This window comes from Oryx dammah, unplaced genomic scaffold (assembly GCF_014754425.2).
Source record: "Oryx dammah isolate SB20612 unplaced genomic scaffold, SCBI_Odam_1.1 HiC_scaffold_2, whole genome shotgun sequence".
Classification (NCBI taxonomy): domain Eukaryota; kingdom Metazoa; phylum Chordata; class Mammalia; order Artiodactyla; family Bovidae; genus Oryx; species Oryx dammah.
In genome coordinates, this window is record NW_024070186.1 from 106,222,959 (window position 1) to 106,250,461 (window position 27,503).

Sequence of the window (27,503 nt, forward strand, 5' to 3'; positions counted from 1 at the left end):
TTGTCAACAAAGGTCTGTCTAGTTAAGGCTATGGTTTTTCCAGTAATCATGTATGGATGTGAGAATTGGACTATAAAGAAAGCTGAATGCAGAAGAATTGATGGTTTTGAACTGTGGTGTTGGAGAGGAGTCTTGAGAGTCCCTTGGACTGCAGGGAGATCCAACCAGTCCATTCTAAAGGAGATCAGTCCTGTGTGTTCACTGGAAGGACTGATGTTGAAGCTGAAACTCCAATACTTTGGCCACCTGATGCAAAGAGCTGACTCATTTGAAAAGACCCTGGTGCTGAGAGAGATTGAGCGCAGGAGGAGAAGGGGACGACAGAGGATGAGATGGTTGGATAGCATTACTGACTCAATGGAGATGAGTTTGAGTAATCTCCAGGAGTTGGTGATGGACAGGGAGGCCTGGCATGCTGTGCTCCATGGGGTCACAAAGAGTTGGAGACAACTGAGTGACTTAACTGAATTGAACTGAACAGGCCAGTATCACTGATGAGCATAGAAGCAAAAATCATCAACAAAATTCTAGCAAACAGAATCCAACAACATATTAAAAAGATCATACATCATAGCTAAGTAGGCTTTATCCCAGGGATTCAAGGATTCTTCACTATTCACACATCAATCAATGTGATACACCACACTAACAAATTGAAAGATAAAAACCATATGATTATCTCAATAGATGCAGAGAAAGCCTTTGACAAAATTCAACATATTTATGATAAAAACTCTCCAGAAAGCAGGCACAGAAGGAACATACCTCAACATAATAAAAATGATATATGATAAACCCACAGAAAACATTATCCTCAATGGTGAAAAATTGAAAGCATTTCCCCTAAAGTCAGGAAGAAGACAAGGATGCCCACTCTCACCACTACTATTCAACATAATCTTGGAAGGTTTAGCCACAGCAATCAGGGAAGAAAAAGAAATAAAAGGAATCCAGATTGGAAAAGAAGAAGTAAAACTCTCACTGTTTGCAGATGACATGATCCTCTACATATAAAACCCTAAAGACACTACCAGAAAATTACTAGAGCTAATCAATGAATATTGTAAAGTTAATAGCCAAAGCAATCTTGAGAAAGAAGAATGGAACTGGAGGAATTAACCTGCCTGACTTCAGGCTATACTACAAAGCTATAGTCATCAAGAGAGTATGGTACTGGCACAAAGACAGAAATATAGATCAATGGAACAAAACAGAAAGCCCAGAGATAAATCCATGCACCTATGGACACTTTATCTTAGACAAAGGAGGCAAGAATATACAATGAAGGAAAAACAATTTCTTTAACAAGTGGTGCTGGGAAAACTGGTCAACCACTTGTAAAAGAATGAAAATAGAATACTTTCTAACACCTTACACAAACATAAACTCAAAATGGATTAAAGATCTAAATGTAAGACCAGAAACTATAAAACTCCTAAAAGAGAATATAGACAGCCTTCAGAATGGGAGAAAATAATAGCAAATGAAGCAACTGACAAACAACTAATCTCAAAAATATACAAGCAGCTCCTGCAGCTCAATACAAGAAAAATAAAAGACCCAATCAAAAAATGGACCAAAGACAAAATGGGACAAAACAGACATTTCTCCAAAGAAGACATACAGATGGCTAACAAACACATGAAAAGATGCTTAACATCACTCATTATCAGAGAAATGGAAACCAAAACCACAAGGAGGTACCATCTCACACTGGTCAGAATGGCTGCTATCAAAAAGTCTACAAACAATAAATGCTGGAGAGGGTGTGGAGAAAAGGGAACACTCTTACACTGTTGGTGGGAATGCAAACTAGTACAGCCACTATAGAGAACAGTGTGGAGATTCCTTAAAAAACTGGAAATAGACCTGCCATATGACCCAACAATCCCACTGCTGGGCATACACACTGAGGAAACCAGAACTGAAAGAGACACGGGTACCCCAGTGTTCATCACAGCACTGTTTATAATAGCCAGAACATGGAAGCAACGCAGATGTCCGTCGGCATACAAATGGATAAGAAAGCTGAGGTACATATACACAATGGAGTATTACTCAGCTATTAAAAAGAAAGCATTTGAATCAGTTCTAATGAGGTGGATGAAACTGAAGCCTATTATACAGAGTGAAGCAAGTCAAAAAGAGAAACACTAATATAGTATATTAATGCATATATATGGATTTTAGAACAATGGTAACAATGACCCTATATGTGAGACAGAAAAAGAGACACAGCTATAAAGAACAGACTTTGACTCTGTGGGTGAAGGTGAGAGTGGAATGATTTGAGAGAATAGCATTGAAACATGTATATTACCATATGTGAAATAGATCACAAGTCCAAGTTCAATGCATGAAACAGGGCACTCAAAGCTGGTGCCTTGGGACAACCCTGAGGGATAGGATGGGGAGGGACATGGAAGGGGGCTTCAGGACAGGGGACACATGTACACCCATGGCTGATTCATGTTAATGTATGGCAAAAACCACTACAATATTGTAAAGTAACTGGCCTCCAATTAAAAAAAAAGTTATGTGGTACATGTTTATGTGATACATATATATGTATGTGCGTGTGTAGGAAGTACTTAACAATGTGATGTGACATATTAAATTTAAATACAAAATTGTTTGAACACACATTATATAATTACATATATAATTTCTAACATATAATATTAAAATATTATAGTATTTATCTATTTAATCATTTGAATATTATAGATGGTATAACCAGTTCATGGACCAATTAATATTTCTCAGTTTTATATATCATGAAAAGGAAGATCTCTTTATTAAAGAAGTGTGGGAACTATAATAGATTCTGGTGAGCCCAGTCTTTAGAATCAGATCTGGTTTAATACCTGACTTACCTACTTAGAATCTAAATGTACCCAGGAGTTATAGTTTATCTCTCTAAACCTTAGTTTTATTCTATTAAATGGGGGATATTTAATACTACTTATAATTGTTAAGGATTAAATAAGATAATATATAGATGGACAGAGCTCACAGTATGGGCTCAATACATATTAATTACTTTCTCTGGCATGCTGCAGTCCATGGAGTCACAGAATTGGACATGACTGAGTGACTGAAATGAACTGAACTTTCTCTGACACATATAGCTAGCTTTACCTTGTTTTGAGGGGGAGGCATTTCTAGGTTCATTTCTAGGTAATGTCAAATAGTATGCTGTATGGAGTGTTAGAGAGGAAGTGAAGAAACAGGCAAGGGTCCTCTTAATTCAGTTCTGAGGACACCCACAGTGAGCATGATCCCACGGTTGAAAATGGAGACACACATTGTAGAAATCACCACTTGTGAAGCGGAGGACTAGCTGAAGTGGCCCACCTGACATAATAGGAAGGCAGAGACAATTTTATTTTGCTGCGTTACCTCTCCAGGGAGATGGGGACTCACAATGAGTTTTCAACTCTATAATAAAGACAACTACTTTCTATGCATCAACATCCTAGTTTAGACAAGAGGCAGACCAGCTGTGAGAGACGTGAAGACATATTTCAGTTTTATTATTTTAGGTATAGATGGGTATGTTAATCCATTTCCAAATACAATTCCTGTAATCACAGATAGGGAGTGAACCTGGAACTGGCAAAACCTGTCTCCTGTTGTCAAAGAGTTAAGTTGGAAAGATGGAACCTCAAAGTTGAGAATTGGTGTATCATCTTCCTTCCAAGCCTTGCTGTGCTGATGGCTGCCGGCACACACACAAGCTTTCCTTTTTATCCAGGCACTGATCCACTGATAACAATGTTGTCTCTTTCTTCCCTCTGGCAAACTTTCTGCTTTCAGTCCATAGCTCAGAGTTTCCCATGTTCTGCTCTCTAGGTTCTGACAGCTGTTTTCAGACTTAACCATAGAAGCCAAGAAATAATAGTAGTATAAAACTCTCTTTCTATTGTCACGTTGCTTCTTTCTGCAAATATATCTCAGGAGTTAAACTTTGAACCTTTGATCTCTCACACCAAAAGAAAAAAAATATTTATATGAAAGTAATTTAATTTTAGTGTTCATGGTTTATTATGGAAAGGAGGTGTTTAAAATTTTTAGAATTTTTTTTAACAAAATTCTAAGATAAAAGAAAAAAAGAAACCACAGTATTTACAGAGATAACAGAATGGCATAGCCATGCAGAACAAATAACTTTGGTTTTTCCCCTTTCACTTTGGTTTAAATATTGACCAAGATTCAATTTTTTTCCTGCCAAATAAAACTTCAATAAATCAATGTTTAGAGGCAAAAATAAAATTTTCTTTTTTCCCATCATATTTTATACAGCATTGAGTCTAATAGGATATTTTATGTACTTAATTCATACCAATACACTATAGGAAGCTTTTATTAAACTGAGTCACTATTGCTCAGACAGCAAACGGTTTACAAATGTACAACAATGTGTATTTCTAAATAATGCAAAAGTGGCAATGTATTTATTCCTAATCTTCTTCTGACTTTAACCTTTATTTTTCTTTGCCTTCCTAATTAATTATTCCATCAATCTAAAAAAAACAAACACCAGTTTTCCTTTCCTCCCAAAGAACACAGTTCCGTACCTGGAAATCTGATGTTCATTTTTTTTTGATAAAGTTATGTAAATACTGGGACAAAAATGGCCATGCCATGTTCTCCCAGAAACCAGGCTTCTACTTGAAAGAGCAAAGTTTAAAAGTCTAGTCACAAGTAGCTATTGGCCCATATCCAGTCTACCTCAAAAAGTTTTCATTTAATACTACCACCCTATAGAGTTCCTCCAGCATAAAACATGTTTATAAAGTTACAAATTTGAATGTAACTAAAGATACATAGACATTTTATTATTACACTTTAACATACTGCTTGATAAATTATGTACCAGTTAAAAACACTAAATGATCTCAAGGTGCATTCAATATCTGTAGCATAGTTAACAAAAACACACACGAAAAAAATATATATTCTATATTCTGTGGAAAATAACACAGCTTTGATAATGATCACTGTTAAAAATCTCCAATTCTGACTGATATCTCTTTTTTAAAGGAAATAGGTATAATTTTAAGGCAGTGGATAACCCAAAGGATTTAACTCCAATTTTCAATTCCAGTGATTTACATTGTAACCTATGAAAATGGGAATGTTAGCCATGAGTTTTCCAAACTGTCTCATACATTGACTTTTTTGTTTGTTTGTTTGACAGAAAATAATTTACTAGCAGGTGTCTCTAAAGGTAAATGCTACCCAAGTTCTGTGTGATGTTTTTTTTTCAGAACAAGAAAAAGCGTCAGTTTGGGAGTACTATTTATTATTATGTGTGTGTCCATATGTGTGTGTGATTGCTTCTGAGAGTCAGCTGGCGGCACATTCACAGAAATAGTTCATCTGGTGCTTATCAACCTGACTCTCTGCCTCCTCCTCCCTAGTGATAAAAATCAGTTTTTGATTAGGGCAATGTGTGTCCCCAATCTTCACAAGCTTCCACCTTTGGGATTTAGGTGCTTGTGAGAAAGTTTGGGGCATTACTGATAGCAATCAGAATCAGAAAGGTACCTGCTCAGATTATTCATATAAACAATTGAAATAAAAACATCACATTATACATCAGATTAACAGCAACTCCCAGAACAAAGCTTACAGTGTATAAAAATAGCTACGTAAAAAATTTACATAAAAGGCAAACCAAAAAGAAATTCTCAGTGCAGACATTTACAGAAAAAAATCAAACCAACACAACATATGACCTATCATCATGGCTGCCAAAACTTGTTATTGTTTGTAATTTCATTTCATTGTTTTACTTGAGATAATTCTCTGAAATCCCGTGACAGCTTGGTAGAATGAACTGCTTAATACTTGAACCATGAATTGCTATCAGTGTCTTTGTATATGTCTTAAATACAATCCACGTTCATGCTTCAATTTTCTATATAGTTTTTTTCTGAAATTAATTAAAAAAACACAATTCAGATAAGTTACCATAGCAATCACTTTTCATAATCAGTATATACTTTATACTAAATGTGATATTTCACAAGAACTTTTTATAAAACTCTATCATCCCTGAACCTAGCTGTAATCCCAGGTATTGTTGCAGCTCTTCAACCAATAATATTTTTTGAATTGTTGAAAGTCTTTATTTTGGGGAATCTTGCTTAATTCTTAAGAAAATTATAAGGTTTTCCAGGAAAATACTTCTTTCTATTTCTCTTCAGGTTAAAAAAATCTCATTTATCCCTTCAAATCACACCCCATTTTGTAGGCTTTGTATTCAAGCTCAATTTTCCTTTGAGATTTTACTCTATCTGATTTTGAAGAAAACAGAAGGCAAACTGTATGTTTATAAAGGATTGAAGAATGAATCCTAGAGAAGCAGAAATAAAAATCAGGTGGGAATGCTGTATGCTCGGCCTCCAATGGAAGGCAGGATGGGGAAGGAATTCAGTTTTTACTCCTTTCACCCCATCATTTTGAAATTCTGGTTTTCAAATTTTAAAAATGTCTTATTTCAGTCATTTTATTTTTCTTTCCTGTGTGCATCCTTCTAATTTCAATTCCTTCCCTTGTTCTCATCTCCTTTATGGGATAAACTTAGGTGACCTGCTCAAACTGTTTAACTTGTGGTTTACTTACAATCAACCAAATTTCACTGTGGTTGTTGGGGACTTTTACATATACGAATAAAGTACAGTAACACTTATTCTCAAGGACATAAAAAATAATTTGTCCAAATGACTTCTCTGTTGGACTGGCTTGAGAGAACATAAATAAAAATAAAATGTTCAACCTACAAGTGGCAATACCAGGGAAACATACCTCCTGGAGACTATCTTTAAAATCATACTCATATAGCTATTATATATAGATATATGCAATATATATGTGTATATATATAATATCAATATGTGCATTATACACAAATATATATGCATATATAGATACATACATATAATATATATACTATTTGGAAAAGTTATGTGTACACACATACAAATTTGTTAGTCTTTTCATTAGAATGATTTGAGAAATGGCTGCATAAATACACTGACACTTCTAAGTATATTAAACCCTTGGATTAAAATTTTTATATTTTAAAATTGTTCTCATAATTGCTTTTTAAAGTAAAACATGAAAATGGCTCTTACCTAACCAAAACATCAATTTATAAAATTAAGCTTTTTGCACTCAGCAAAATTTCTGGCATTAGACTGAAAATGCTCATTGAATGTTAAAAATCTCTAAATTGAGTTCAATTATCCTGAGGATAATGATTTTCTTGAGGACGGGGAGTCCTTTGAAATTCCGTTCTTCTGAGAATACCTTTCTGAGTAACCAGTTTTCTTTGGAAAAAATCTCTTCCTGTTTTTAAAGCTGCAATTATAATGCATGTTAATGTCAAGGCCTTCCCTTTCATCACTAGAATGTTTCATATTTTCCTGGGGATTATTTTTGTAAACCTCACACAGCCTTACCCACCTGGATGACAAGTGGAATAGTTTCTCTCTTAGGCTTCTGTTTTGTGATTGTTTTCTTCTAACTTTTTGTTTTCTTCCATATTACCAAGGTCCTTGTTTACATGTTTTGATGCAGTCCTACAAGAGAATTAAATACACATTATCACATTGATAAACATATTTAACTTTTCTTAAAAACTGGTTTAAAACTCAACATTCAAAACACAAAGATCACAGCATTCAGGCACATCACTTCATAACAAATAGATGGGGAAACAGTGGAAACAGTGACAGACTTTATTTTCTTGGGCTCCAAAATCACCGTGGACAGTGACTGCAGCCATGAAATTAAAAGATGCTAGCTCCTTGAAGGAAAAGCTATGACAAACCTAGACAGCGTATTAAAAAGCAGACACCTTACTTTGCTGACAGAGGTCCATGTAGTCAAAGCTATGGCTTTTCGAGTAGTCATGTATGGACATGAGAGTTGGACCATAAAGAAGGCTGAGCACCAAAGAACTGATGCTTTCAAACTGTGGTGTTAGAGAAGATTCTTGAGAGTCCCTTGGACTCTAAAGAAATCAAATGAGTCAATCCTACAGGAAAAGAGTCCTGAATATTCATTGGAAGGACTGAGACTGAAGTTGAAGCTCTAATACTTCGGCCACCTGATGTGAAGAGCCAACAGATTGGAAAAGATCTTGAAGCTGAGAAATATTGAAGGCAGGAGGAGATGGGGACAACAGAGGACAAGACGGTTAGATGGCATCACTGACTCAATGGACATGAGTTTAGGCAAGCTCTGGGAGTTGGTGAAGAATAGGGAAGCCTGTTCCGTGCAGACCATGGGGTTGCAGAGTCAGACGCGACTGAGCAACTGAACGACATTTTTAATATTAGAGTTCACATTAATGTATCTTTGAAAAGCAAATGTTTTTATATCAAATACACATATGACCTTAGGATGTACAATTCCACATCTGTGAGCCTTGACTGGTAATGGAACACATTCCACTGAAACTACCTTGGACCTAGGGTTGCATTAAATATATGCTAAAAGAAATAGAAGTCATCAGGGAAACCACAGTGATGGTATTTCAAATTATTGTTGCTATATAATTCCTAGTAATTGTTATTATTGTTCAGTTGCTAAGTCATGTCTAACTCTTTGCAATCCCATGGACTGCAGAACGTCAGGATTCCCTGTCCTTCACTTTCTCCTGGAGTTTGCTCAAACTCATGTCTATTGAGTCAGTGATTCCTAGTAATACTTACACTTTTAAAAATTATATAACACCAGATGTGTTCCTTGATTGAGGAAGCTGGGGTAGAAAATACCATTTTTCCCTAAAATTGAAAAATCTTAGGGAATTTGCTATGCTTTAAAGAATTCTGTAACTCATTTTCTAAGAATCACAACTTAATAGTGTTAATAGTGTTTAAGAGTGTATGCTTTATGTCCAAGTGAGATAAAGACATATGGCTCATTCATATTGGGACATTCATTATATTTAGCCTAAATTTAATTTGTGATTTAAAAAGTTTTAATTTAGCTTAAACTACAGTCTTCTAAATTGTTCATAAGCAGAAGAGCAGCCTTAAATCCTGCCAACATGACTGAGTCCTATAATATGTGACAAGATAGATATGAATTTACATATATAATATAAAGGTATATATACACCATTATATGTATACATATATATATATAATGTAGATGGATATATATCCAGTATTCTTGCCTGGAGAATCCTGTGGACAGAGGAGCCTGGTGATCTGCTGTCCATATGGTCACACAGTTGGATATGACTGAAGCGACTTAACATGCATGCATGTATTAGAGAAGGAAATGGCAGCCCACTCCAGTATTCTTGCCTGGAGAATCCCAGGGACAGAGGAGCCTGGTGGGCTGCTGTCTATGGGGTTGCATAGAGTCAGACACAACTGAAGTGACTTAGCAGCAACAGGAAACATATCAAAGATTTTTTGTTTGGAAAAGGTGAGTTTTCATTCCAATCCCAAAGAAAGCAATGAATGCCAAACAATGCTCAAACTACTGCACAATTGCACTCATCTCTCACACTAGTAAAGTAATGCTCAAAATTCTCCAAGCCAGGCTTCAGTAATATGTGAACCATGAACTTCCAGATGTTCAAGCTGGTTTCAGAAAAGGCAGAGGCACCAGAGATCAAATTGCCAACATCTGCTGGATCATCAGAAAAGCAAGAGAGTTCCAGAAAAACATCTATTTCTGCTTTATTGACTATGCCAAAGCCTTTGACTGTGTGGATCACAATAAACTATGGAAAATTCTGAAAGAGATGGGAATACCAGACCACCTGACCTGCCTCTTGAGAAACCTATATGCAGGTCAGGAAGCAACAGTTAGAACAGGACATGGAACAATAGACAGGTTCCAAACAGGAAAAGGAATACGTCAAGACTGTATGTTGTCACCCTGCTTACTTAACTTATATGCAGAGTACATCATGAGAAACGCTAGGCTGGAAGAAGCACAAGCTGGAATCAAGATTGCAGGGAGAAATATCAATAACCTCAGATATGCAGATGACACCACCCTTATGGCAGAAAGTGAAGAGGAGCTAAAAAGCCTCTTGATGAAAATGAAAGAGGAGAGTGAAAAAGTTGGCTTAAAGCTTAACATTCAGAAAACGATCATGGCATCCAGTCCCATCACTTCATGGGAAATAGATGAAGAAACAGTGGAAAGTGTCAGACTTCATTTTTGGGGGCTCCAAAATCACTGAAGATGGTGAGTGCAGCCATGAAATTAAAAGACGCTTACTCCTTGGAAGGAAAGTTATGACTAACCTAGACAGCATATTGAAAAGCAGAGACATTACTTTGCCAACAAAGGTTCGTCTAGTCAAGGCTATGGTTTTTCCAGCGGTCATGTACGAATGTGAGAGTTGGGCCTGTGAAGAAAGCTTAGCGCCGAAGAATTGATACTTTTAAACTGTGGTGTTGGAGAAGACTCTTGAGATTCCCTTGGACTGCAAGGAGATCCAACCAGTCCATTCTAAAGGAGATCAGTCCTGGGTGTTGTTTGGAAGGAATGATGCTAAAGCTGAAACTCCAATACTTTGGCCACCTCATGCAAAGATTTGACTCATTGGAAAAGACTCTGATGCTGGGAGGGATTGGGGGCAGGAGGAAAAGGGGACGACAGAGGATGAGATGGCTGGATGGCATCACTGACTCGATGGACATGAGTTTGGGTGAACTCTGGAAGTTAGTGATGGACAGGGAGGCCTTGGTGTGCTGCAATTCATGGGGTTGCAAAGAGTTGGACATGACTGAATGACTGAACTGAACTCTCTTTTTCTAATTAGTCACTTTGTGTGTGTGTGCTCAGTCACATCTGACTCTTTGTAACCCCACGAACTATATCTCACCAGGGTCCTTTGTCTATAGGGTTTTCCCAGCAGGCATACTGGAGTGGGTTGCCACTTCCTTCTCCATGGGATCTTCCTGACCAAGGCATTGAACCCATATCTCCTGCATTGGCAGGTGGATTCTTTACCACTGAACCACCTGGGAAGCTTAATTAGTTACTTAACTAGTAACAAATAAAATCTTAGTAACCTCAGTAGTGGAGGTTTCCAGGTGACTAAGTGGTGATGGACAGGGATGCCTGGCATGCTGCAGTCTGTGGGGTCGGAAAGAGTCAGACAAAACTGAGAGATTGAACTGAACTGAAGTGGTAAAGAATTCACTTGCCAATGCAGGAGATCCAGGAAATATGGGTTTGATCCCTGAGTCAGAAGATCCCCTGGAGGAGGAAGTGGCAACCCATTCCAGTATTCTTGCGTGGAAAATCCCATGGACAAAGGAACCTGGTGAGCTACAGTCCATAGGGTCCCAAAGGGTTGGATGTGACTGAGCAAATGAGCACGCACACATGCTACTTCAATAAAATCCATAGAAGATAATGTACCCATCAAAAGTGTACAATGAATTTTCAAAAGTGGATGCACGAATGTAGCTGGTAACTGGCAACTAGAGAGAAACAGACCGGCTGCAGATGCAGAAGTCCCCCACTCTACTCCCTTCCCAGTCACTGCTACCCCCGCAAAGGTTATCACAATCCAGATTTCTCACAGAATGGCTTTATCTGTTTTTAAAATTGGTTATAAATGGAATCGTACCACATGTATTCATTTCTGTCTGCCTTTTATTTAAACGCAACTTTATGTTTGTGATATTCACATATAATGTTGCAAGTGGTTGTAGGCTGTTTATTCTCATTACTGTATAGCTTGTTATTGGGCTGATTTATTTCATTGATGATGGACATTCTTGCTCTTTATTCTTTCTGGGACTTCACTTATGTTGATACATAAGTCAGACCTTTATATATGTCCCACGTGTCTCTTATTCTCTTAAGCATCCTATCTATTCTTTTCCTCTCTGTGCCTCAACCTCTATGTGTTCTATTGATCTGTATTCTAGTTTGCTTCTCTTGTGTTCTGCTGTGGCCAATCTACTTCTACATTTATCTACCAGAGACATATTTTTAATAACCCAAACCCTAACCCTAACCTATTTTAATATATTTTCAGACCTATTTTAATATATATTTTAATATTATATAATGTAAAATGGTGGCTTAGTAGCTCAGATGGTAAAGAGTCTGACTACAATATGGGAGAATTATATCATATTTAATATTATATTAAAAAAATATTTTAAAGTTCATTTGAATTTTTGACTCCATCTCCTTTGTCCATCTTTTCTTTCACTATCAATATATTATTTATAGGTTTATTAATATCCTTGTCTGTTAACTGCAATACCCAAATAATGCACAGATCTGCTTGTGTGCTTTTCCTCTTGATTATTGATTATATTTTCTTGACTCTTTGTACATCTAGTCCTTTTTATTTTGCATGACACCATATACAAAAAAACAGAAGAGACTACACACAATGTTATTTTCCATCACATAAGGTACCCCCTTTACTTTGTTAAGCAGAAAGGTGAGCAGATAGGATGACTTCAATTCGGTCAGGGTTTGAGCTAGGTTGAAGCTCAGTTGCAGTTTTAGTTAAGATTCAGTCGACATCTGGTTTGTCCCTACCCCTACGTCATGGCCTTCTCAAGCTTCTGATTGAGATTCTGACATGTCTCGCTTTCTCCAGACCTTAAACATAGAGAGATCTAGCTCTTCCCATCAGAGAGTCTCCACCCCAGTCTCCAGGCATCTGTCCTGTGACATTTCAAATATGGTCAATCTCTTTAGTCTCCTTGACTTGAATGTAAACTCTTTGATAGTAAGGACCATGTTTTATTTATACCTTCTTGTCTGAATAAGGTAGGCACCCAAAAGATATTTCTTTTACTGAATTGAACTGGCCTTATTACACTTCATATGTATTTCCTTTTACTGTTCCTTATGATATTAGTGTTCACCAATATCAAGTCTAAAGTAAAGAGCCTCTTGACAAGGGTGAAAAAGACAGTGACAAAGCTGGCTTAAAACTCAATATTCAAAAAATTAGGATCATGGCACCTGGTCACATCATTGCATGGCATATAGATGGAAAAAAAGTGGAGGCAGTGACAGATTTTCTTTTTTGGGGCTCCAAAATCACTGCAGACAGTGACTGCAGCCATGAAATTACAAGATGCTTGCCCCTTGAAGGAAAATTATGACAAACCTAGATAGTGTATTAAAAAGCAGAGAAGTCACTTTGCCGACAAAGGTACATTAAAGTCAAAGCTATGGTTTTCCAGTAGTCATGTATGGAAGTGAGAGTTGGACTATAAAGAAGGCTGAGCACCGAAGAACTGATGCTTTCAAACTGTGGTGTTGGAGAAGACTCTTGAGAGTCCCTTGGACTGCAAGGAGATCAACCAGTCAATCCTAAAGGAAATCAACACTGAATATTCACTGCAAGGACTGATGCTGAAGCTGAAGCTCCAATACTTTGGCCACCTGATGCAAAGAGCCAATTTATTGGAAAAAACCATGATGATGAGAAAGATGGATGGCAGGAGGAGAAGGGGACAAAAGAGGATGAGATGTTTGGATGGCATCATCAACACAACGGACATGAGTTTGAGCAAACTCTGGGAGATAGTGAAGGACAAGAAAGCCTGGCATGCTGTAGTCCACGGGGTCTCAAAGAGTCAAAGACAACTTAGTGACTGAACAACAACAATATAAAGTCAATACACACTCAGCAGCTTTTTTACAGATAGGTAAAATAGAGAGAATACTTTTGATAGCAATCAGCATAGTGATCGCCTAAGGGAAAAAGGATGACAGGGCTGGATAGGAAGGAATTCCAAAGGGGTGATGGGGTGCTCTATATCATGATTGGAGTAATGGCTACAATGGTGTATACATTTATCAAAATATATTTAATTGCATATCAAATGTAAGCAAATTTTACCTTAATATAAAAATACTGTATAGAGAAAAACTAAAGCATTATAGTCATGGCCAAGAATTGCAAGAATCAGGCAAAAAGTACAATGAGAAACTGAATACCATTCCCACTTCCAATTCTACTTACCTTCTAGGTGGATTTAGTATTTGTGTAGGGATGAAGGGTAATTTCTGTGATTTCAAAAAATTCTATCAAATAGAAGGGGGTCTTGAGAGGAAGGGAGTGACTAGAATTCTAAGGAAGTTGTGGTTTTCAGGGCAAATCAAATATTTTTCAGCATATTGGTCAGGTAAAATCAGGCTAAGAATCACTGCTTACAGTTTGGTATTATGAAAAAGAGTTTGTTAAGAGTAACATGAAACATATTTGTAGAATATGTTTGTAGAAGAGTTAAGCAAATTCAAACTGATTATTTGTAAAACTAAAAAAAGGAAAAAAAGTTTCCCATCTTTTCTTAATCCCACTATCCAAAAAAATAACTGCTAAAACTCTTATTATGCCTCAGTATGTCCCAGGCCCTGTTCTAAATGCTTTACAGATATTAAATTATTTTAGCTTTAGGATACCTCTGTTTTACATTGAAGTACACTAATAAGCTTGCTTGTGGTTACACAGCTAGCAAACAGCAAAGCCAGGATTCAAACTCCAGTAGTCTGGCTCCAGTATCTACGGGCCAAGTTACACAGTTATACAAATATGCTGAGTGTTAACCACTGTGAAATGTATTAAATAGAAATAAAATAGTGTTGCTGCTGGGGGAGGGAGGTATTCACTGAGTGCATGTATGTAAGATTTACTTGAAGTTTTTATGAATTTCTCTATTTTTGTTACTGAGAGTCTGCTCTCTCTAACTGGGAAAAAAACTCTAGAACTTACTCTGATTACTTTTGGGCTCAGTTTTGAGATTGATGTGGTAAAAATAAATATAATTTTATGGATGTGTCTTTTTTAATTTATGGAAATTATAGAGGTTTGAAAGCATTACATAGGTTAGAAATCTATCACTACTGGAAGAGAACAAAACTTTATTTAAACCATTCTTTTGAGCAATATTTTCAGTCAATATTTTTTTCTAAGTTGATTGATTTAAGGAAGGAGGTTAAGGCATTTATAAAGAATGAGCATTTCGGTTAAAATACAAATTATTACAGTTACTTGTCTGAAGAGTTATGTATCAGTCAGCTTTCCTATAATTTTAAAATGAGATACAATTAAGTAATAGAATAACAAATTAATATTGGAAGAAGCTCTGGAGGTGACCCTCTAATCAGTAAAGTGGAGAGAAGAGTCTTAACTCTGGGGTTAGTAAACCTGGGTTCTCATCCTCATGGGCCAAGTCTGAGCTGTGAGTCCTTAGACAAGTCCCTCCTCTTAAGATGTTTTCTCTTCTGTAAATGGGGGACAGTAGGGTCTGCTCCCAGGGCTGGTGTAAGAATAAATGTAGAGTATATGTGAAAGTCCCCAGGAAGTGACAGGGACTCACAAAACAATGGTGAGTCCTAGGCTGTTGCCCAGCCACATAGCTTCTGAGTGGCCAAAGAGAGTTCAATCCTCAGTCTCAACTACTCTTCTGTGTTATTTCTGTAAGTGCAGTGCTGTTAAGCATTCAAGTTGCTTTTAAGTAACATTTTAGAAGATTCTTTAACTTTTTTTTGTGAGATTTTCCTCAATACTATAAATTTGTTTCCAGGTCTCTGTGAAAGGAGGTAGGGAACTAAATCTAGCAGTGTCTTCTAAATGTGCCTTTGCTTTAGAGTTACTAAGAGATGGGATAGAGATGTCACTAATGCTACAGTGGAAATCACAGTGCAGTATATAAATGTATCAAGTCAACACGTGGTACACTTTAAATTTATTCAATGTTATACATCAACTATAGCTCAACTAACATAAATTTAAAAGGGGATAAAGGAGGTAGGAAAAGTGAAGGGGGTAGGAATGGCAGACAAGCCAATATATCATAATCTTGGAATGTGGTGTCATTTGAAAGGATACATAAAGTGCTGAAACAGAGTTGCACATTTGGAAAATAAAAACAATAGCCATGTATAATAACTCATACATGAAAGAGTTCATAGGACTTTAGGTTTCCCAAATGTAGGCATATGTATAACAAATTTGAAAACTGAGAGGCAACATGAGGAATTATTAATACTTCCCAGTTTAAAATGGCATTTTTTATGATTTCTACTTTATAGCTTGCCTGGAACACAGCACAGAAGGGCACCAGGATCACAGGTATTTACAACTGGGACCCTGGCAGTGTGGAATTGCCACTCTCAGCAAACCTGCCATTGATACCTGTGCAGGTAATCAGGGTCATAACCATGAGAATAGTTATTTTTGTCTATTCCTTGGTCACAGCTCTCAGCAAAGTAAGCTTCCCCCTGGGCTAACCTTAATAAAGAGTTAGAGAAGGAGAGGAGGTTTCTAAGCCCCATATCTCAGAAGGACATTTGTCAGCAGTTTTGGGGTTTGAGGAAGGAAAGAAAGAAAAATGAATAGTTGGACTTCTTAAAAGTTTTGATTTGATATCCTTAGCATTTCTTCAAATGACTCTTCAAAGAAACTCTCTACCAAAACAGGAAATCCTGATATCTGCAGTGAAAAATAGAAGATAGCCTTTCATTTGGGCAATAGCAAATATGGGAACCACCATTATGTTAGTGGATCAGTGGATCAAAATAAATGTAACAACAGTGAATGTGCATGAAAGCAGGATGCCGCTGGCATGTATTCAGCATCATGGTTCAAAGCATTTCCTTTAGGTGGGTAATTTAGGTGTTTCCTTTAGGTGGGTAATGTTGTAACAGTATGGGCAGAAGCAGAAACTTGAGGAATAGGACTTCCCTTTACCTTTGAAACAATGATTAAAAAAAAACACATGAAATTAAACAAATTAAGTGAAATGCTAAAAGACCCTTATTCCTTGGAAGGAAAGTTATGACCAACCTAGACAGCATATTCAAAAGCAGAGACATTACTTTGCCAACAAGGTCTGTCTAGTCAAGGCTATGGTTTTTCCAGTGGTCATGTATGGATGTGAGAGTTGGACTATAAAGAAATCTGAGTGCCAAAGAAGTGATGCTTTTGAACTGTGGTGTTGGAGAAGACTCTTGAGAGTCCCTTGGACTGCAAAGAGATCCAACCATCCCATCCTAAAGGAGATCTGTCCTGGGTGTTCATTGGAAGGACTGATGTTAAAGCTGAAACTCCAATACTTTGGCCACCTGGTGCAAAGAGCTGACTCATTTGAAAAGACCCTAATGCTGGGAAAGATTGAGGGCAGGAGGAGAAGGGGACGACAGAGGATGAGACGGTTGGATGGCATCACCAACTCGATGGACATGGGTTTGGGTGGACTCCGGGAGTTGGTGATGGCCAGGGAGGCCTGGTGTGCTGCAGTTCATGGGGTCACAAAGAGTCGGACACGACTGAGTGACTGAATTGAACTGAACTGAAGTGAAATGCAAGTATATAGACAGGCTTCCCTGGGGGCTCAGTGGTAAAGAATTCACCTGCCAATGCAGGAGATGCAGTTTTGATCTCTGGGTTAGAAAGATCCCCTGGAGAAGGAAATGGCAACCCATTCCAGTATTCTTGCTTGAGAAATCCCAGGGTCAGAGGAGCTTGGTGGGTTATAGTCCATGGGGTTGCAAAGAGACAGACAGGACTGAGGGACTAAGCACACAAAGAGAGATAAAAATGGAAATTTTGATGCTATCTCTTTCTGCTGGAAATGTTTCAGTTGACATGTAGTAGGAGAGAGCAGGACCATGGACAGTTCTGTCCTTTTGGGGGCCATCACCTTGTGACTGACTGAATGGGGACTCCAGCATTCCCACATTATCTTATTTTCTCTTTAGTCTCTTCTATTATTTATGCTTTGATAGAATAATGGGGCATTGTCTTTTCTTCCTCTTTTGGCTGCCTGCCAGGCTATGGGGTAGTGAAGGAAAAAGAAACCAAAGCTTGGATTAGCTTGGTGTCTAATATAAGGCAAGAGGCCACATCAGCTCTGCACTTGAAAACACATCCTCCAACCCCTAGCACTACATAAAATGTCAGCAGGCAATTAAAGTCAGAGATGAAGTTTTAATTCCAAAGAAGTCCTTGTGAGGCAGCAAAATATATTTGAAAGCTTATATGGGATATGGAATAAGATACCGCATGCATTAACTTGGGCAGGTAATATTCACTGAGCCTTAGATACAATGAAATATATTTAATTAAACTTACCTCATTAAATTTTGAGGATTTCAGTTATGTAGTAATACACTAGGAAAGTCACTCAAAATGTGCCATAAATGGTCCTTCAGCCCTGTGTTTTCAAGTCATTCAGCGGGGAGTCAATCTTTCCTTATGGGAACATTGATTTTAGAGAGACTATTGATTGAAAATATAATTCAGTTAAAATTAAATTTCTTGAAAGATCCTCTTCCATATATTAAGAGATACTAATGAGAAGAGTTTTAGAAAGGCATATAACCATATTTCTTAGAGTTTTGAGGTTAAAGACTAGTCTTCTTTAGTCTTTTGCCAATTTAGGACTGTCTGTTTTTTTTTTTTTTCCCTAAGACTGTAGGAGAATAGTAAAGCATTATATAAGGCAGAACTGACAAAGGATATTTGTGAATTTTAGACTTCCATATTGTCCTCATATTGTACAAAAACTTCATGAAAATAGTCATGAGTTCCACAGTTGCAAAAGATAAATCTCTTGGTAAATTTCCAAGATCCATACAACATGTATTTTGCAATTATAAATGTTTGGTTGGTGCTTACTTTCAGTTTAGTGATAAGTAGTATGGTGGCCAAGGGTCTCTTAAATGTAACCAATCAGGAAATTATGGTTTTAATATACTTCTGAATAAGCTTGGGGCTACATCATGCTGCCTTACATTTTTTAATTTATCTCTGACTCTTTCAATTTTTCAGTAGTTCTTGTACTATAAAAAATGTAGGAGAGAATTTAAAACTCAAAAAGTAACATTTAACTTACTCCAGATATAAAACAATGTTCAGAGAACATGATGGAGTGAAATGGAGTAAATAATTTTAAAAGTCATTGAATTATCTCTAGGTCTAGGTCTTTATGTTTCCATGTTTCCTATTAAACATGGCTCAGATGGTAAAGAATCTGCCTGCAATGTAGGAGACTGGAGTTTGATCCCTGGGTCAGGAAGACCCCTTTGAGAAGGGAAGGACTACTCACTCTAGTATTCTTGCCTGGAGAATTCCATGGACAGAAAAGCCTGGTGGGCTACAGTTCATGGGGTTGCAAAGAGTTGGACATGACTGAATGACCAATATTTTCACCAGTTAAACAACTAAATATGAACTGGGTTTAGTCAGTTCCTTTTGCCTGGAAATGACAGTTAATACCCTGCATGCATAGGAAATGATGAGTCATCCATTCTCACTATCAAAATATCTCAAAAAAAAAATTTCCAGTGAGAAGTTATATGAATCAAAACATTCGAGGAAGCACGAGTCCTTATTCTGCAATGAACATACCATATCACAACATCAAGCACAACTGCTAAGCATTTCCTGCTGCAGTTTTCCATATTTAAAATAGATATAAAAATATGTATCTCACATGAATGGAATGGGGAGTTCCTGGTTTTTGCTTAGTCACTAGGTATGTTGTACTCAAATTCTACTTGGGCATAAAATATTGTTTCTGTCATTTCTCTCTCCACTGATGTTAAATTGCCAATGCAAAGAACTAATTTAATCGTTGCTACAAGTTGTTTGCAATAATGTGTGACTCACTAAGATTGTTGACGGTATCATTTCACAGGAGGGTAAACACAGGGGTATATTTCTTTAGGTATCTGAGGAAAAAGTCTGAACCATATCTTTATTATTAAATTCTCTCATATCCATATAAAATGGTGATGAATTAAGCCAAACATAGAAATGAAACTCATATTGATTTGTTAAGGTGAAGTTACCTAGAAGAAAAGGAAGAAAGGGAGTATAGTGGACCCAAAAATAGATTTAAGAATTCTTAACCTGAAAGCTCTTATTATGAATCTGCACTTACTCTGGGCATAAGTATTAACAATAACTCATATAGCAAAAATGCTTGCTTATCTCAGAGGGCAGTAAAAAGAACAGCTAGTCAGGAATGTGAAACACTTTCTAGGAGAAGGAAATGGCACCCACTCCAGTATTCTTGCCTGGAAAATCCCAAGGATAGCGGAGCCTGGCAGGCTACAGCCCGTGGGGTCGCAAAGAGTCGGACACGACTGAGTGAGCACAAATGTGAAGCACCTAGCAAATCTGAAGAGTTTTGCAAAGTCTTAATAAAAATACTTTGATGCTTGGGGTAAAAATTGCAATTTATTATTTTGATTACCAATAATACTGACTCTAGCAAAGTTGGTGCACTTTTCAATTAATAATAGTTATTTAGACAAATGTTCAAGTCAGATGGTAAAATAAGTACTTAATTAAATGAAGTACTTCAAAAGAAATGCATGCAGTCTTAGTCCTTAAACTAAAGAACTATGAAGCTAAATGTCCAGCATTTATTTACCCATGATTTTAATTCTGGGTTACCATTTGGTAATATCCAATGACATAACTTAAAACACAACAACCTCCCTGTCCTCCATACACAATATTTTTTTTCTATGCATAGAAAGAGAAATAGTATATGATGAAATATTGGCAATCAGAGTAGGATGATTAAGGACACTGGAGAGCGCCATGAATTTCACATTCATTTGATCATAATGTACAAGACTGCTGTTTATTTTTTAGTGTAATTTCAGGATACAGAGAAATTTTATTTTTATTCTTTAAGAAGTAAAATTAATTTGAAGTACCCTAAATAAAAATTAACTGAAATAAAAATTACTTTCAGAAGCCCTAAATAAATAAAACCAAAATACTTTAGAGCCCAAGTTGTTAGATTTGTGAACACCTCAATGTAGATTATAAAGGAAGGATAAGATTTTGATAGTTGGGAAACTTAGACACGTAGAAGGAGAATTTCTAATAAGATAGATACTGCCTTTGGGAAACTGCATTTCCTTTCTTCTACATGGTACGGACAGTCTTCTAAACTTTCCACAGAAACCATGTGTACAAAGCAACAATGAAGAGTTTGTAGGTAAAATGTTCACTGAGAAAAAACCCACATTTGTTATCAAGTGATAGTGTGGACTGTTCACGACTAAGGACTGAAGTGCCAAGACTAGCAGTGGCTCTGCCCTAGTGTGAGAGTGGACATGCATATCAACTACAATATACAATAGTTGTATTTCTCTGAAGAGAGAAAAAGTAAGGCATAATGAGAAAAAATAAGACTTAGGAATTAAACAGAGATTCTAAAACACTACTGCCTTAAATAAAATATAATTCGGTCCCTAACAAGTATATGATCTTAAGCAAGCCTTATAACCACTCTCTGCCTTAGTTTTTTTCCAAAGTGAAATATGTAAAATAAGATTATCTACTTCAAAGATGGACTGTGAGAACAAGGCAGAACTCAATCCATACTCATATTATGTGAGTTTAAAAATGGGGATAAGGATTGGAACTCATGTACACCCATGGTGGATTCATGTCAATGTATGGCAAAACCAATACAGTATTGTAAAGTAAAATAAACTAAAAATAAAAATTAAAAAAAATAAAAATTCTAAGCTACTATGTTCCTTTGATGGCAGATCCGTTCAAATATTTCTTCACTGAAATTTGTATCTGTAAAGAGTAGAATCATGGATCTGATTCAGTCTGTTTTTTCTTTTGATTTTAAGTTAACCTAACCTGAGTTGTTGATAGAGGTCATATCAAAACATCAAGAAAATACAAAATAAAGTCCAAAGTTGCCACAAGCTACACACATTCCCTTGTAAAATTCAATTTCCTCATTTATAAGATACAGGGGTTTGAAACTCATGATTGAAACCAAAGGTATGCCACAGAATCACTAATGGAATTTTTATAAAATGCAATGCAAGAACCCCATCTCTGCCCAATTACATCTGAATCTAGGGTCAGAGATGGTGCAATGAGGAGTACTAGGCACATGTGTATGTTAAGAATCTTCACTGTTAAGGGTGAAAGAAGGAGTAAAAAAGCGTGCTTAAAACTCAACATTCAGAAAACTAAGATCATGGCCTCTGGTCCCATCACCCCATGGCAAATAGAAGGGGGAAAAGTGGAAATAGTGACAGATTTTATTTTCTTGGATTCCAAAATCACCATGGATGGTGACTGCAACCATGAAATTAAAAGATGCTGGATCCTTGGAAGCAAAGCTATGACAAACTTACACAGCATATTAAAAAGCAGAGATATCACTTTGCCAACAAAGGTCCGTATAGTCAAAGCCATGGCTTTTCCAATAGTCATGTACAGATGGGAGAGTTGGATCATAAAGAAGGTTGACTGGTAAAGAATTGATGCTTTTGAACTGTGGTGTTGGAGCAGACTCTTGAGAGTCCCTTGGACTGCAAGGAGATTAAACTGGTCAATCCTAAAGGACATCAACCCTGAACATTCACTGAAAGGACTGATGCTGAAGCTAAAGCTCCAACTGGGCCACCTGATGCAAAGAGCCAACTCACTGGAAAACAACTTGATGCTTGGAAAGATTAAGGGCAGGAGAAGCATGACAGAGGATGAGATGATTGAATGGCATTGCTCACTCAATGGACCTGAGTTTGAGCAAACTCCAAGAGACAGTGAAGGACAGGGAAGCCTAGCATGCTGTGGTCCATGTGGTCCAAAGAGTTGGACACATTTGGTGACTGAACAACAACTGTTTATTGGATTTTCAGTATAAAACACATTAGATGATTTGTGAGGTTGACTCTATATGGATTATTGTATCATTCTAATAATCTTTAATCTAAACACCATTTAGTCATTTTTAAAGTAATTTTATTACTTTAATCATTTTTTTTTCAAATTCAACACAACATAATGATGACTTTTTCCCTGAATTAGATCCTCCTATGAAACAAAGTGACCTAACTAGAATCTAAGAGGAGTAGTGACAGCAAGGCGGCTTGACCTCACCAACAGTTTTGCTGCTGGCCTGTCACTGTAAAGACATCCAATGTTCCCATGGGATATACTAACCACTTTTAGTCCACAAACCTCCGTCAAACAGTTCAGAATGGCTGACTCCTAGGGACTATGTGCTTTTTAAAAATCTACCTATGCATTGAGAAAAATAAGATAATTCAATTCGGACTATTGACTGAGAAAAATAAGGGGACACATGTGAAATCACTCCAAGCTATGTCCCCAGTGTTGGTAATGTAGCCGTGATGAGCTGAAGACAAAACATCATCAGCCTGACTTTGGGCAATATGTCTTTCCTCTTAGAGAAATTTACATGCTCAGCTGAAATAAACATAATGAACACATTGAATTTTCTCCCCGTGAAAGTCAATGAACAATGAAGATCTTTTCTCTTCAACTTACTTTGATTTCTTCATGTATAGCCAATAGACGACACCAGCAACTAGGGCAGCGAGGAGGAGACCAACAACAATTCCCACAATTAGTTTTGCCTGGTCATTAACCTTTTCTTTGTTTTCATCTACAACAAAGAAGAGAAGCCCATGCAATTACAGACAATGCCAAGCATTTCTGAAAAGAAGTCAATCTAGTTATTATTTCTGATTAAAAATGACCAAGGCTCACTACCAAGAGTAACATGCAAACTTGTGCTTCTAAAGGATTAAAATTTTAGCATTCTTACTATCTTGTCTCATTTGCTGTTTTAATTCAAATCAAAATGTGGCAGCTAGGAAAATTACTTATGCAATGACACTTCATAAATCTTGAGTAGATAGTCAAGGAAGAAGAGCCGGCAGCATAGTACCTACCACTTATCTCGTCTGCCTCATCGTGTTCTGGAATACTTACTGAAATGAAAAATGTTAATATGAAATTAAAAACAAAATTTGTTGATATATGAAAGTCACCTTTACCATTATAGTATGATGTAATAATACTCAAAAATAAAATATCTATTCTACAGCTGAGGGTAGAAAAATTTACATTTAATAAAGCATGAACTTCAGTACAAAGAAATTCATCTTCTTTTAAAGAAAAGACAGTAGTTAAAACTGCAAAGGTATTGATCTACCATAGAAAACTTCACAACTGACGAGCTATAGTATTAATCTGAAATCCATATTAACTTTCCCACTATCTACCACCTTTTAATAGGATTTCTTTTTTTAAGAGAAACAAGTTGTAGTGCATGGAATCTACAGTGTAGTGTTTCTCAACTTCAATTTTCCTGCCTCAGTGGAGGAGAATTTATTTTCATACTCTAGTGTCAGAAATTTGCCACTTAGAGACATTTTCAAAGTGGTAGGAGTGGTGGTTAAAACTGGGGACATCTCAGAGGTGAAGGTGCAATATATGTGATGCTTGTAAAAGCCCTCCAAATGACTAATAGCACCATGATCTTGGCCCATTTAAAGGATTGTCACTGTGGTGGATTATCATTTAATATTAGACTAAATAAATATTTTTCTATGAACATGGGCTTGCATCAGAATTTTCAGTGATGATTGTTAAAATGCAGATTCCTAGACCCCTCCTCATACCTACTATATTGGAATTTTAGGAGGTGCTCATTGACTTTGAAAATGATGGTATTAAATGTTGATCAAACCACTGCAAGGTCTATAAAGCCACTATTCAATGGGTTAGAATTAAAAAGAGAGACTTGCATTCAGGAAGAAAGGATAACTTCTCTTTTAGGTAGTACAAATCAATACTCACTGAATTGAATTCAGAGAAGTCAATGCTCCTGTTTTAGAGTTAAATTCATTTGGTTCTTTTCTCCTGTCAAACCAAAAGGCTTTTATATTCCAGTCATATTCTGTTAAGGGCCATTATCTTTAGAAAATTATTTTCTCCTAGCTTCAGCTAATTCCTAGGCAGTATATCCCTATCTTGCTAAAATCACATAGAGGATTCCAACTGACTGAAGAATGAAAGTTTGGAGAGTCAGTTGGTATCCTGTCCAGATCTGAGTCTCAGTCTAGGCCAGTCCTGATTTAAGACTAACATAGCAAAATAAAGAATTATAGAATTGAAGATGAGAGATAACTTCAATGTAAATAAAGAAACAGCTATTGGTATGTATCCATTACCTTGATTTCAGCATTGACAGATTTTTTTCACTTTCTCTGAGATTATCTCATTTGTTTGATATTTAACCTATGATTCAAATATGATACTCAAATGCATCAATTTTTGAAACTAGATTTTTGGATTCCTGATATCAGCTTTACTACCAATTTGCTGAATGACTTTAAGCATGTGGCATTCCTTTGCACAATAAGAAGAGGATAAATACCACAAAGAATTGAAATGCAAAATAATAGATTAAAGGGAATTAAAAATTTACTAAAATTAAAACTGTTAGAAAAATGTTTTCAGGTAATCTTTGAATCATCTGTACTTTGAACACAAAACATGGATTCAATAAGAGCAACATAGTCCTTATCCTCTGTTGATCTTGGAAATATTCCTGTACAAGATAAAGTCTCTGATCCATAAAACATGAAATGATTTAACTGTCAAGACAAGGATTGTAAAGAATGGACACCAGGAAAAAAAAAAAAAAAGAAACTTATGATGATGATACCAAATGCAAAATAAATAAAACTTACCATAATGCAGTACAGGAAGATGGAATTGAAGATTTTAAACTAATGAAGAATAACTTCAAATTTTCTTACTTTTTTTAATGCCAGAAATGAAATACTCACTAGCAGAGACATTCAAGGAGTTTACTGTTCTCTCCAGCTGGTTTTCTGCTGTGCAAGTTAATGTAACATTCTCTTCAGGGGAAATGATAATTTTACTATAATACCTGCCATTGATATATGGAGATTCCTCTGTCTGGAAAAAGAAAAGGAAAATGGCTTTAGAAATGGAAATGAACTAAAAACGTAGGAAAGAGTAACACTGAATGAAACAAAATAGGTGTGGTGCTCTGTGGTATTATCTGGCATGCAAGGGTATATGTAAGTTCATAGATAAAACCATTTCAGGTTTATAACTACATCAGAGAGGAAAAAGAATACTGAATCCATACTTGGATTTCTCTTTATGTTTCTACTATTAATTTTAATAATTAAACTAAGCTCTTCTTTTTCAATAGATGCTCAAGTTAGTTTATATTTTGGCATGATAGTACCTATCTCAAAATAATTAGAGTTTAACTCATCACCAGTTTTCTCCTAATAAACTTATGAATTTAATTCTATTTGTAAACTACATCCTCAGTTAGTAGAGCAGGAACTCTTAATCCCAGGGTGATGGGTTCGTGCCCTAAGTTGGGTGGTTGCTCTCCTGTTTAGGGTTTCCCTAAAGCAGTAAAGCAGTAAAGAATCTGCCTGGAATGCAGGAGATGTATGCACGAGATGTGGGTTCAATCCCTGGATCAGGACGATCCCCTGGAGAAGGAAATGGCAACCCACTCCAGTATTCTTGCCTATATTCATGGCTGGGCAGTCTCAAGGACAGAGGAGCCTGGTGGACTAGTCTGCGAAAGGGATGGACATGACTTGTCGACTAAACAACAAAACTCATTCCCCTCCACTATAATGGTGAATTCTTTTATTTTAAACCATGATACATACGTGCATATGTATGTATGGTTTTCTCATGGGAAAACCAGACTCTCTTTCTCAATTTTATTGAGTTAAATACAGAGGATGGGTTCTTTTTCAGTGACTAGTGATGAGGGTAACCACTGCTATTTAATTTCTTCAAACATAAGAGACAATCCTCAAACATAAGAGACAACCCACACTACTCTCTTCTGGATTCTCAGTCCAACTCCACTAAAGCAAGCATGTACTTGCATTGTTTTCTGAGACATATTATACACACCATGTCCTCTAGTCCTCTATTGCTCTATATTTGCTTTCTTCTCAACTGCATTGTAAAGGCCTTGAGGACAGGAAAGAGCTTCATGATTAGAGATATCGTGGAGTCCCTGGGATAGGGGTGGGACAGAGGTATTAGTAGTTGTAAAATAATAGATTCACCATGTGATTGAGGAGGGAACAAATAAAAAAATTATGGCTGGATCAGCACAAGCCTAGGACAATAAAAATAACATATCACCTAGTGGGCCAAAATCAATCCTTCTCCTTGACAATGAAGAATGGAATTATTATTTTTATCCTCATAGTAAGTTCACCTGCTATTTTTCCAATTCCCACCAGTATTTTTCATATGACTTTCTCACTGGACTTTTCTCATATGACTTTTCTTGTTTTTATTACTTTATCTCTACAAAATGCATTTGCTTATTTCTAGGTTGACCTTTTAAATCTTTGTACCTTTTTCTTCATTAAACACTAATCTGATACTTATTTTTCTATTTTTTATGTTTGCATTACCCAGAAACAAAAGGTTTTTCCTGTAATTATTAAATTGAACTAGAGAGAAAAAAAAAAAAAGAGTAGAATAGAAACAGTCATTTTTAATGCTAAAAAAGAGATCTAAACATTGTCAGCAATTCAGGTCTTTATTCTGAAATCAAGAGCCTCTTTGTCATCCTCAGGCATGTTCTCTTGCTTGTGTCCCATCACATATAACCAAATCAGGAAGCATTTGCTTGTGT

The 27,503-nt window shown here is 36.5% G+C and overlaps 1 protein-coding gene across 2 annotated transcripts in view; it reads right to left on the minus strand.

Annotated features, from left to right (window-relative positions):
• Positions 1-3,515: 3,515 nt before the first annotated feature.
• Positions 3,516-27,503, minus strand: part of ALCAM (activated leukocyte cell adhesion molecule) — a 227,239-nt gene continuing 203,251 nt past the window's right edge. The window contains exons 12-16 of one of the 2 annotated variants that reach the window (XM_040225471.1): positions 25,636-25,768; positions 23,731-23,769; positions 23,324-23,441; positions 7,477-7,592; positions 3,516-5,941 (exon numbers count right to left, since the gene is read on the minus strand). In XM_040225471.1, coding sequence (XP_040081405.1) covers positions 7,505-7,592; positions 23,324-23,441; positions 23,731-23,769; positions 25,636-25,768 — 378 coding nt within the window. In that variant the 3' untranslated portion in view covers positions 3,516-5,941; positions 7,477-7,504. The remainder of the gene's footprint in view (positions 5,942-7,476; positions 7,593-23,323; positions 23,442-23,730; positions 23,770-25,635; positions 25,769-27,503) is intronic. The other variant, XM_040225481.1, reaches the window with a different exon arrangement.